The sequence below is a fragment of the Stenella coeruleoalba genome, assembly GCF_951394435.1.
Source record: "Stenella coeruleoalba genome assembly, chromosome: 13".
Classification (NCBI taxonomy): Eukaryota; Metazoa; Chordata; class Mammalia; order Artiodactyla; family Delphinidae; genus Stenella; species Stenella coeruleoalba.
In genome coordinates, this window is record NC_137159.1 from 32,294,895 (window position 1) to 32,308,104 (window position 13,210).

The following is a 13,210-nucleotide window of genomic DNA, read 5'->3' on the forward strand; positions in this document are numbered from 1 at the left end:
TATCGTCCTTTCACAGGCACCATCCTATTCAGTCATCATGCGTGATGGGTAAGACAGATCTCCCCACTGGCCCAGTTTATGGGTGAGGGAAGTGATGTCTCACAGGTCACTCTGAAGGGCACTTGCACTGCTAGTCAAATGAATGGCATGACGATAGGGACAGAGGAGACACCTTAAAGCGGCGGACTGCACGTTGCTGTGGCAGCCTTGTCGTGGCATTGGTCCTGGGCCCCAGAGGAAGACAGCCAAGCTGGGCCGAGGACCATGTTCAGCTGACACGGCGGGTCCCAGGGTAACATAGGGACCACGGGTGTGTGCATGCATGGAGCCGGGGACGGGGTGCAGGTCCTACATAGTGGCGCTGGCCTGGCCATGCTCTAAGTGACCCCTACACCGAGTGCAGGTAGTTGAGCTTGTCCTGCTGGCAGGTAAAGCTTTAGGAGGCAGAGTGGACACCTCGAAGTAGACTAAATAATTAAAAACTAGATACGATTCTTCCAAGGTAATAACCCTGTTTACACTTAAGGAGTACGACCCACCCCCTAGAGAAAGGAAGTAATTCTAGAATGGAAGTCTGGGCCTCTCTTGCTAAATTCTCAGCCCAATGGTTCTCTCCATTCCTAAAACTTTTTGTTATCTAATTTTATTAAAGTGTAGTTGATTTACAATGTTGTGTATATATATATATATTCTTTTTTTTTTTTTTTTTTTTTGTGATACGCGGGCCTCTCACTGTTGTGGCCTCTCCCGTTGCGGAGCGCAGGCTCCGGACATGCAGGCTCAGCGGCCATGGCTCACGGGCCCAGCTGCTCCACGGCATGTGGGATCCTCCCGGACCAGGGCACGAACCCGTGTCCCCTGCATCGGCAGGCGGACTCTCAACCACTGTGCCACCAGGGAAGCCCTATATATTCTTTTTCATATTCTTTTCCATTATGGTTTATCACAGGATATTGAATAGAGTTCCCTGTACTATACAGTAGGACCTTGTTGTTTATCCATCCTATGTATAATAGTTTGCATCGGCTAATCCCAAACTCCCAATCCTTCCCTCCTCTACACACACACCTTGGCAACCACAGGTCTGTTCTCTGTCTGTGAGTCTGTTTCTGTTTCGTAGATAGGTTCATTTGTGTCATATTTTAGATTCCACATATAAGTGATATCATATGGTTCTCTTTCTGACTTTCTCCACTTAGTATGATAATCTCTAGGTCCATCCATGTTTCTGTCAATTGCGTTATTTCACTCTTTTTTATGGCTGAGTAATATTCCATTGTATATATACACCACATCTTCTTTATCCATTCCTCTGTTGATGGACACTTAGGTTGTTCCCATGGCTTGGCTATTGTAAATAGAGCTGCTCTGAATATTAGGGTGCATGTATCTTTTCAAATTATAGTTTTGTCTGGTTATAGGCCCAGGAGTGCGTTTGCTGGATCATACGGCAACTCTATTTCATTCCAAAATCTTTTTGATACTGATTTTTTTTTTATCCACAAGAGAGCTTTTCATCTGCTATAAGTAATAATAGTATCTTCAATTACTAATAAAGAACTATCTTAAGATGGACCCCTTGCAGATCTCTTGAGATCTAAGGAACTTCTTTCCCCCTCTGTCTCTGAGTTTTTACCAAGTTACTTATAACAAGCCTGGCAGGCCTGAACTTCCTCATTCTCAACAGCTAGGCTTCCATTTCCGCTCCACCAAGACCTCTGTTGGAGAGTCATCAGCAGCCTGTGCGGCTCCTTGGTGTCGGATGGAGACAGTGCCCATCGTGGCCTGGTGCAGCCCTGCAGGTGCTGGGCTTAGCAACCTGCACGTGCTTCTGTGTGGAGCAAAGGCTCCCTTCCTTGGGGTGAGCGGTCAGGATGGAGGCTTGGAGGGCAGAGTGCAGGCTGCCAACAGCAGAGCGAAGGAGCTGCATTTGCCCCCCTTAGCTGTACAACTGCACAGGCAACCCGGAGACAGGAGTCTTCCCCCTGGAGTTCCAAATGGCGAGCTTTCTCTGGCCCTGCTGATCCTCTCTGCAGGGTCTCTAACCACTGCCTCATCCCACCTTGTCCCAGCCCTGATCTTCAGTTCAGTGGTCCAGGAAGCGGCCTCTGCCTTTCCTTGTACCCTCTGTCTAATTCTTTTCCTACCAGGTGCGAACTTCACTTATGCTTTACTGGGGTTTCCGGTAAATCTCTGTTTCCAGTTGGCCGAGCTTGGCTATTAGCATGTGAAGCAGACTAATTTGCCAAAAGTCAGTTTGTCAGATGAACAATTCACCCAATTACTGGAGATTGTTTGAAGTGTTAGCATTGCCCTCATGTGTCCCCAGATCCATCTCCGACCCCAGAAGCTGTCAGAAAAATGCTTTCCTCTGGATGCGAGACAGTTTGCAGAGTCACAGTAAAAGGCAGGAGCAAAAGCAGAAGCAAGTTCCTTTGCTATAAAAAGGGGAGAGTGCTATCTAGTTCTGGGGGTTTTGTTAGGATTAACTCAGCTAATACAAAAAAAGCACTTAGAACAGTCTGGCCGGCGATATTCAGCACCCAATAAAAGTTGGTGATTATTACCATTATAATAATTATTACTTTTAATTGACACTTGCATTTAAATTATATGAATTCATGAATTAATTCATGAATTAATTTTTCATCACATTTGATGAAAAATTAAAATAACAATTTAAATAGGAATGCCAGGTAAGGAAGATAGGTAACAATCACTAGGGCCAATTCAGTGGTCCATACCCTTGGTCTCGTCATTTACCCGGGGAGGGGAGAGGGGCTGGAGATGAGTTCAATCACCAATGGCCAATGATTTAACCAATTGTGATTATGGAATGAGGCCTTCAGAAAACCCAAAATGATGAGGTTCGGAGAGCTTCCGGGTTGATGAGCACATCGAGATGCAGGGAGATCAAGGAAGCTCTGCGCCCCTTCCCAAGTACCTGGCCCTGTGCACCTCTTCCATCTGGCTGTTCCTGAGTTATATTCTTTTATAATAAACCTATGATCTAGTGAGTAAAATCCTTCTCTGAATTTTGTGAGCCACTCTAGTAAATTAATCACAACTGAGGAGGGGATGGTGGGATCCCCATCTGTAGCAGGTCAGTTAGAGGCACAGGTGACAATTGGTATCTGAAGGGTTGAATGGGGGAGCGGTCCTGCAGGACTAAGCCCTTAACCTGTGGGTTCTCCCCACGGAAGATGCCATCTCCCCGCAAAGAGTGTCAGAATTAACTGCTTGTGGTGTTGGAAAAGCACACACTGGACATATTAATTTCAGGTATGCAAATGAAAAAAAACATCTGCACGCTTGAAATTAGTTAGCAGGATACTAACTATGAGCCTAAGCAAATTACTTAACCTCTGGAAGCCTGTTTCCTCATCTGCAAAATGGAGATGATACCAGCGCCTCCCTCATAGTTTACTGTGAGATGTAATAGAAATATTGCCGGTAAATCAGAGTCTACCATGCTTAGGGAATAGAAGCACTCAATAAGTATATTATGTTTTTTAAAATGTCCATACAAATGTAGCCCTTCTAAAACACTCAACTGTAGGAGGAAGAATCAGTATTGTAATATTTTGCTGTATCTTAGGTGCAGTTTACTTGTACTGAGTAAAGATATCATTGGCAACACAGCTACCCAGATTATCGCTGTGTAGAGATAAACCATCAGGAATGGAAAATTCTAGATGCCATATGATTTTCATGTATTTTATTTTTTCAGTCATTCTCAAATTCTTTGGGGCACAGATTCCACTACTCTCAGAACAGCAAGGAAGACACACAATAATGTCTGTCAAAGACTAAGTGAGTATTACGAAGGGCAAACCAAACAACCGATGTGCACACAATTGGGTCCAATACCATGAAATCCTGCATGAGAATCTTGAAGGCGATAGCTGGATTCTGAGGGTATTAGTTTTGTTTAAGGACCAGCATTTCCGCAGGTGAGTAAGCTCAGTTGCAGAACAGGGTATTGGCTTTTTCTGATTGGGGTTGTTTTTTCGTTGAAGGTAATATCCGGTCCTAAAATAAACACTATATCTAATCCAGACCACCTGCTTCCTGGTGATCAAGTTCAAGTTCCCGATGAACGTGTTTGGTGGCAGCCCCAGGACAGCTTCTAAGGGAAATTAGGGCTTTGCATCCTAGCCGAAAGGCAGTAATGATAAAAAGCAAGAAGCAGAGGGCAGGTGTGGGTAAACGCATCATTAGATGAGCCTTATTTTTAGAGCAGTTCATATGGCGACATTTCCTCTGCTCGCTGATCTACCAGGAGTATTTAGGAAACAGACCACGTGAAACAGACTGAAGACTGTCCGGTGTCTTCTGCTCAGAAGCTGCAAGCTTCCAGCCAGAATGGTCTGTTTTAGCTAAGGTTCCACAGGGCAGAGCATATATTTAACTTATGACACATCTTAAGACGAGGAAAGGATGGGGAACGCGTGACCCTGTGTCCCCACCCCTGCCACCACATCCGCCTCCACGTGGAACAGGGGGAGGTTTTTCTCTCTCCCAACGATCTCATTGGCAGTACATCCTTCAAAAGCATCCAGCATGCCCACTGAGGGCCCTTCTAGGCTTCTGGGAAGAGAAAAGTGTTTTCTAAATAAATGGAAAAGAGGGTTGAGAATAAGTGAGAAAGTTCAGAGTAGAGAGACTGACTACTTAGCACAGTAGAACCAGAGGCTCTTAGGAGACCCCAGTCCCAGAGTTATTCCCAAGAGATCTTTTAAGTGTGGAGCCGATGACATGGGACCCTGAACTGACTCCAGGCAAAGACCAGGTGATGTGTGGCCTCCATCCATCCTCAGGGCAAGCAGGTGGGGTGAGATCTGGGGTTGTGGGGAGGCATCTGCCTGCAGATATTTCTCCACATTGATGCTGAGTCAGAAAAGGCGAAATTAGTGATTTTTTTTCCTGGACCCACACCTGTCTTCTCTCCTTAAAAAACTTGGAACGTTCTTGGAAATTTTATTTTAATCTATCATTACTTAAGAGATAATTTTCTATGTTGCACTCCTCTACATGAGGGCCATAGCATTGGGCAAATTGGACAGACTTGTGTCAGTTCCCAGCTCTGCTACATGGAAACCTCAATTTTGTCATCTGTAAAATTGGTAGAGTAGCATTTAATCCAAGAGTCGATTTAAGATTTAAAGGAGATGACGTGTACAAAATCCTTGGCACAGAGAATATATGGTATTTGTTCCTTATTAATGGTAGTTCCTGTTATGAGGTCGATGATGATGATGACAACAATCAAGGATCCAGGATGATGTCTGAACATGATGGGCCTTGCAGGCTGGGAGGACACCAATCTGTAAAGGGGAGAAGGGAGCAGAAAAGGTGGTCAAAGTGCCAACTTTGATCAGTTGTCAGCTTTGTTTGAGAGCAAATGAGCTCTCCGTCCTGCTACCTGAGTCCCCCTGTCCCCTTTTAAGTCCCTACCTCTTCACCCATCTCAGATTGTACACCCTGTGCTCTCAGGTGACCAGCGTCCCCCACTTCACTATTCCGTGGTGAAGTCTCACACTCCATCCACCTCACCACCCACAGCACAACTGACCCCACCAGGCTCCCGTTCTAATTACACAGCTCTCTGCTAGGAATCAGATAACTACATGGTATAAAGATGGTACTAATGATTAACGCAAGCTTCATGGGTGTCTCCCAGGAATGTCACATTTGTGGTTAATATCCCAAAGGCTCCTGGTAGAGATTTCTCAATCTACTATGAGTCTGAAAGGGAGATGGTTTTAATCAGAGTTGTTCTCACGACTCTGTAAATCAAGCCATGAAGTGCTTATCTCCTTGGCCTATGTCAACCCTTAAAGTATAAGTTGAGTGTATCTCCAGGTATTAAGGAAGTATCAAACTCCTGGGACTTCTTCAATAACTAAACTACTGTTATACTGAAATTCTTTGGTAACATCTTCAGGCTCAGTTTTCCCCATCTAAAAAATGGGTTCATATCCTAAATCCATTTTCTATCTTGTAGGCATCTCTTATCCTAAATGAGTGAACACATGATAAACCAACAAGAAGGGAGGACAGAGAGTATCCTCCAATCAACCGTTGTGTTGACTGGAGATGGGAAAGGGGAGCAGGTAGATTTAATATTATCATTAGTCATGACTTGAGCCAAACTTAGCAGTTTTAGAACCATGTTTAACAATCCTGTCTGCATATTAGACTTAACTGGAAAGTTTTTTTAAGAAAAGAAAATTCCCAGGTCCCACCACTAAGATTCTGATTCAGTTGATATGGGGTGGGATCTGAGCATCAAATCCTTAAGGAGGTTCTACTGTGAGGCCAAGTCTGAGAACCACTGTCTCAGGACAGCACTGGTAATGCAGAGGAAGTGGAAACTGGCATCATATGAGGTGGGTCTTGTTGCGACCAAGAGTTGAGCCCAGCTCTATGTTCTGGAAGCACTTAGCGACTGGTGTTCAATGAGCTTCACAGCATGGTTGTGAAACTGGGGGAGAGAACTTTTGGACAGAAGCCAAGAATCCCTGCACAGTGGATCAGAGGAGCCCTTTAATCCTCTTCCTCATTGCTGCATAAACACCGGCAATTCACTTGTCTCTGAGTCTCGGTTTCATTATCCATTAAATGAACAGGTTAGATTAGACAAGTTCAAGGGTGCCTTCCAGTGCTGTTCTAGGATCCTAAGATAGTTTCCAGGCATCAGAGGAAAGAGAGGCTGGCGTTGCACATCCTTGTTGGTACTCTCTGCTCACTCTTTGTCTGAAGTCACTCGGCAGCTCTCTTTTGCTGACCAAAGGCCAGCCTTGAGCAACAGCTGAATCTCCATCCTTGGGGCCTCCCTTCACCCAGGCTTCTCCTGCAGGATGAAAGATTACATGCCATTCTCGTGAAGCCAGCCCACATGAATGGCAGGACTAGCCTCTAAGTGATCTCTCTGCTCCCGGGCCAGCACACAGCCTGATGGTATCTGCAGAGGAAGGGATGGAATGTGGAAGTTTACATGATGTCAGTGCACACACATCCCCTCCTGTCTTGAGCTGGGAGCCCAGCCATCAGCTACTGTGCCGTGCTCATCTCTTCCCCCGCTTCTCGAGAGCCTTGGGCTGCTTTGAAGTCCCCTGCTCCATGCTTCCTGAGAGGATGGGCCTCTGAGCAGGACTTAAACAATTGATCAAAACAACAACAACAAAACGTCTATTGTTTGCATCCTCGGCAGCAAACTCTGTACTAGTGACGTCACATTCCATCTCTCCAGGCCTCAGACTGACCAAGATTCACTGGAAAAGATTTGCTCTGGTCTGTTTGTCACCCCACCCCCCAGAAAAATTCACATGTAGAAATCCTAACCCCCAAAAGGGATGGTATTAGGAGATGTGGCCTTTGGGAGGTGAGTCATAAGGGTAGAGCCCTCACGAATGGGATTAATATCCTACAAAATAGGCCCGACAGAGCTCCCTACCCCCTTCTGCCATGTGTGGATACAACCAGAAGCCTGCCACCCAGAAAAGGAGCCTCACCTACCTTGATCTCAGCCTCCAGCCTCCAGAGCTGTGGCAAATAGCTACCACCCCGTCCGTGGGATTTCGTTAGAGTCGTCCAAGCGGATGTAGACAGGATTCATCCCAGCCAATCCCCTAATACAAAGTGTCCTACCCAGTGCACACACGTATGGAAAACCATCAGATGTGCCTCACGCTTAGGAGAAAATGCCCTAACGTGTCATGCTCGAGGCTGTGAGGACATGCAGAATGTTGGTGGGAAGAGGGCAAGGGGTTTGAACATGCATATTGCAGACCTTTTGGAGTTCTCAGCACCTGTGCCGGTAGAAGAGAGGGGACGGCGAAGGAGTGGGTGGCTGGAAAAAGGCAGATTCAGTAGATCCTGCCCATGGCAGGGCTTTGAAAGTAACAGTGGGAGCTCCTGGGTCCAAGAGAGTACCGGTGACATACGTCAGTCTGGCTCTGCCTTCCAGAAATTGGCTCCCAGGTCCAGGTAAGGCCTGGAGCTACGTTGCCATGCATAGCATAGGTGGTCTTTTGGGGCATTGAGGACAGTGGCCTCAGACCCCAGATCTTCTTCCCTGGCCCTTCCTTGGACTCACGACGGCCTGGGGTCCTGGAGAAACTCTTTCTTGTGTTCTCCTCATATGGAGGGTGGCACAGGAGCAGTTTAGGCAAGCCAGGTCCCCTCTCGATTGTGAAGACTTGACTTTCTGTCTTCTGATGCTGGACCTGCCGCTCTGTGATCTTGCAGTTCTGGCAAAAGGTGTGGAATGAGAGGTATCACCTGACCAGGAGGGGCCTGGGATTCAAACATGGGCCTTCCACCCAGCCTGAGACCCAGCAAGGTCCTATAACGTGGACCCCCAAGAAAACAGGCTTCAGGGCTTCCTCTTTGCTACTTCAAACAAATGTTCCCTTTGGAACTGTGAAGCCGGCTACTTCCATACTCAAGTCTGTTAGCATTCAAAGGGTCCGTGCCAGGAACCCATGGGAGAACATGGCACACGTCTGGCAGAATTACAGACACTCATCAGTGGACATTAGGTGTTCAGGAAGTGTTTCTATGTTTGCTACTCTGTAACTGAAAAACAAATCAACTCAGGAAATCAAATATTTTATTGCTTTACTTAACGATGTTCCAAATCAGTCTCCCCGCCCCCAGTCTGCTGTAAGCAAGTCTCTACGAGGAGCTCTAGGGGTCATCCTTGCCCTCTGTCAGTCTGGTCCTTGGGGGGCTGGAGGTGGGCGGAGCAGGGTCTGGGTAGCAGGACTGAGAAACACCGACCCCCTGTCCATCCCTTTCACTCTGTGAGTAATATGTCACGGCCACAGGCAGTGGGGAATAACTAGAGTGAAGAAAGCACAGAGAGGAGGAGAAAAAGGTAGAAAACGAAGGGAGAGAAAGGAATAAGGGAGGAGACACAGATGCTGCAGAAGGCTAAACTCTCACTGTGGTAACCAGAGATTCCAAACCACTAATTCAGCCACGTGGTTTCAAGAGTTCAAGAAAATTATGGGAGTAATGGGATGAACTATGTAACATTAGTACAGGTAATACCTGCTGGGAAATTGGGCCAGGAGTTTCCAGAGCTAAAAGCACATTTGAGAATATCTACTTATATTTGTTTTTATCTCATCATGATTCAGTTTTTGTCCTGTGTATGTTTTATGATATAGCAATACAGTAGTACGTGTGTATAATTTATAAATAAATAAATATACCTATATTGAGGAATGTATGCTCAAATATTTTCTATTGATGGGGTACATGGTCAAAAGAGCCTGGAGACCACCTAACTAGAACAATGACAAAAACCACGAAAGACTCCACCATCCTATGTACCAAGGCCTGGGGCCTCACCAGGGGCCTTGGCCAGGGTGGCTTAATGCAGGAGGATGACTGTTACTATCTAAACACCCAACTAGCATCTAAGGAAGCTGTATCATAGTGGGCCTGCCCTATGCAGCCGTGGCCCCTGAAAGGCAAGTGGGATTGGAATGCAGCCCGTGACCTGCTCATCAAGCCATGTGCCCAGAGAGCGGCACATCTTTCCCCAGGCAGGGGAGACTTTTACTCTCATAATGGTGTTGTATGGATTGCCAAGAGCTCTGCTTTTTTTAAATTTGAATCTAATTTTCTAATTGCTTTCCTGAATCCAGTTTACTGCTTGTTTTGTCTTTGCCTAATACTAATTTTGAGTTTGCAGCCCTGGAGAATGTGCGTCATGGCGGGGGGACGGGTGGCAGAATGGGGTCCCGGCTTCAGTAGGTGCAGCCCTTCAAACCACAGCCCACCACGGCTGAGAAATCAAAAGCTGAATATCATGTTTGGCCCCTGTGTCTCAGAGACACCCGGAGGCCATCTGACTAGGTGAAATGTCCCACACAGGAAACAAAGAACCAACTCGTCAGCGCAGCCTCTGTTGGGGTCAGCCCGTTGCCTGGGTCCTGGGATGTGGCCTGCAGCAGAGTCTCCATTGGACACAGCTATTCAGCCATGGGAGGTGCCACTTCACTCGGCCTGAGACCACAGTGGGATAATGCAATCCCTTTGAATACAGCCCCGGGGCTCGGAGATGTCCACACAAGTCCCTGCTCACGCTTATCCTCCTGCAAACTCCACTGATTTATCTACTGGGAAATGTGATGTTTTCCCCCCCAAAATGTCCTCTCCTTCTTAGGGAGGAATATCGCTTCCTGGTCATCAGCTAGCAGCGAGAAAGGGAGCATTGCTAGGTCTCTGCAGGCTGTCTCTGTGGTGCTCCTGGGACGCTCAAGCATCGGTCTTGGGCTCCTTCATCGATTTGACAAATTCCTTGACGTCCTCTTCCAAGGCCTTGTTCCTCCTCTCCACATCCTCCCGGGAGCGCTCCACGTTGCGGAGGCTGATTTCCAAGGCTGCAGACTTCTTCTTCTCCTTCTCCAGTTCTTCACTGAGCCTCACCACCTTAGCCCACACATCGTAATTTTCCTTTTCAAGGCTACGAGGAAGGAAAGAAAAGAATGAAAGGATGGGGTGTGACCTCTAGACTTTCTCTTCAGCCTTGCCCTCAACCCCCTCTGTCCACTTAACCTTCCACATCCCAAGACCCATCTCCAACCTGTACTTCCTAGTTATGTCCCACCCCCGACAGGAGGACTTCCCAGTAAACCTGAATTCCCAGAGCCTGTCCCCATTTTTGTCATTTGTCATCCATATCATGACATCTCTTGTGTTGTTTTTCATGCCGTTTTGTGTTTTGTATCTCCCACCACACAATAAAGTCTTTGAATGAAGAGACCACCTCTAATATTTACAGCCCCACAGCGCCTTGCATCTGTCCTGCTCAGTTGCAAGGTTGACTGACTGCTGAACCCCATCCAGATTCCAGATTCTCGGCACCTGTGTGCACATGCATGCTTTCTCATCCTGCTTCATTGCAGAGCACGGACCAGAGCCTTCTCTTATGAAGGCTCCTGGGGACCGAGATTTGGAGAATCTGGGGGAGCTGCCCCTTGGGAGCAACTGTCCTGCCAGTCCCACCCTTGCTTCTGAATCCCACTCCAAGTGAAGGATCTGTTGGATTCCTGAATTCGCAGGATTTTCACTGTTACTGGCCAAAATCCTAGTCTAGCCTCAGGTGCCCATTTCTCTCCCTCCAGGCTGTGCTGAATTAACCCTTGGGAATGAGAGTACATATGACATTTTTGAGCCAAAGGAGGGAATTTCAGGCCTATGAGGAGACTATGATTGGAAAGTGGCTTCAGAATTTCTTTGTGAGATGCAGCTTCCCTGTTACCCAATGGCCTGCTCATTTTTATACGGAGACTTGAGCTCCTGTTTGAGCCCATCTCTGGCTTCTATCTTCAAGGGCCTTGGTCCATTTTGCAGGCAATGGCCTCTCTTCAGAGCCCTGCTTGCCCCTGCCTGTTTCTTCTTAAAGCCAAATTAGTCTCATTCCTCTGGAATTCCACCCATTACAAATTTAGTTTTCTTCTCTGAGGTCTCCATATCTTTCTTGTTTTGGGGGGGAAACCTCAAAAGAGACACCATGCTAGATCTTGACCACTGACTCCAGTGGAGAGGTAGAATCTGAGTGGGTTTGGGAGATTGGCTGACCCGAGTTTGAATCCCAGCCCCACCAATGACGAGCTGTGCAACCTTTTTATACTTCCTAAACTGCCATTTCTTCTGTAAAATGGGGGTATTACCTATTTCACGGGATAACTGAGGGGATTCTATGAGAAGCTGTGTCTGAAGCATGAAGCTTAGAGCAGGCACTGTAGAATGTTAATTCTCCTTCCTCTCCCGGGAATGGAATGGGAGGCTCCCCTGACAGTGGATTCAGAAGACTTTGTTCCCTTCAGGAGGAGCGGCCACCTCAAGGGCAGCTAGTTCTTCCCCACCCTGTCAAAGACCCCCGTGCTAGAAACTGGGGCTCAGTGTCTGCTCTGGGGCTGCCTTGGTCACTGCCAAGATGTCGCCCAAGTCTCAGAGTCTATAAACAGCTGATTTCAGGTTCTTAGACAAGAACTGATGTGTTGTTCTAGATGGGCGGCCCTCTGCAGGGAACAAAGGATCAGGCTAACCAAAGTCTTTCTTTCATGTACCTGAGTCTCTAGGGACTGAAAAGTACCCGTCGTTCGAAAACCCCACTAGGTTCACATTTCACTAACTTTTGATTAGCGTGACTTTAGGCAAATCTGGATTGAGGTTTCTTCTCAGGAAAAATCAGCGGTGTGAAAAAGATTTCAAGGAAGTAGTTTATCTACTCAAGTGAGCAAATCATGTCTGAGCATCTTAGAGATTTGTGTGAAATGGTGGCAATGGCCATGTCACTGGCCTCGCTTCCGTTCACCCCCTGCAGTCGGAGATCGTGGAGAGTTAGTGATCCTGACCCAGTGAAGCCTCAGTCAGGTCAGGGGTGCCCAGAAGCTCTGCCTCACTTACGCTTTCAGGTGGCTGACCAGGCCCTCTGCATTCTCTGCCCTCTCCCCTCAGTCACTCCCCTGCTGCCACCAACCACCGCTCTTCCTCTGCATGAACACGCCAGACCCCTCCCTTCCCATAGCCTCTGCACTTCGGTTCTCTCTGCCTTGCCTGCTCTCCCCCAAACCCACCCCAATCCCTCCCACGTGGACCTCACTAGTTCCCTCCCCTCCTTCAGGCCTTTGCTCGAGTGTCACCTTCTCAGTGAGGCCTTCCCCAACCACCCTATGTAACACTGGAACCCCCTTCCTGAGCTCCCCAACCCCCTGCCCTGCTTTATTTCTCTCCCTAGCATTTTCCACCATCTAACATAGCATATGTTTAAATTATCTGTTTGTATTCTCTGTCTGTCTCCACTAGAAGGAAAGCTCTATAAGCAAAAGGGCTTTTGTGTGTTTTGTTCAGTGCTATTCTCTAACAGCTGAGATGGTGCCTGGCATGTAGTAGATGCTCAATAAATGTTTGCAGAGTTGATGAATGACATTAATATGAAAATTTTAAAAATTTCTCTTAATTCATTAAGACATGTTGATGCTTAAACAACCACTGTTTGGAAACAGTTGATTAAACTACTTAAGCTACATATTTAACTTTTCATGAATGTAAGGTAAAGCTTAGAGTTTTCACTAATTTAGTCATCTCCTCAATGCCTTTGCCCTGTTCCTCATTAGGTCCAACTGCTGTAGATAGCGTCTTCTGTAACTGAAGTTTTATAATGTCACTTCTCTGGCAGAGGAGA

General features: G+C 47.0%; 1 protein-coding gene across 2 annotated transcripts in view; it reads right to left on the bottom strand.

Annotated features, from left to right (window-relative positions):
• Nucleotides 1–8,669: 8,669 nt before the first annotated feature.
• Nucleotides 8,670–13,210, bottom strand: part of ARHGAP25 (Rho GTPase activating protein 25) — an 87,802-nt gene continuing 83,261 nt past the window's right edge. For both annotated transcript variants that reach the window (XM_079940817.1, XM_079940818.1), the window contains one exon: nt 8,670–10,483. In XM_079940817.1, the coding sequence (XP_079796943.1) occupies nt 10,276–10,483 (208 nt within the window). In that variant the 3' untranslated portion in view covers nt 8,670–10,275. The remainder of the gene's footprint in view (nt 10,484–13,210) is intronic.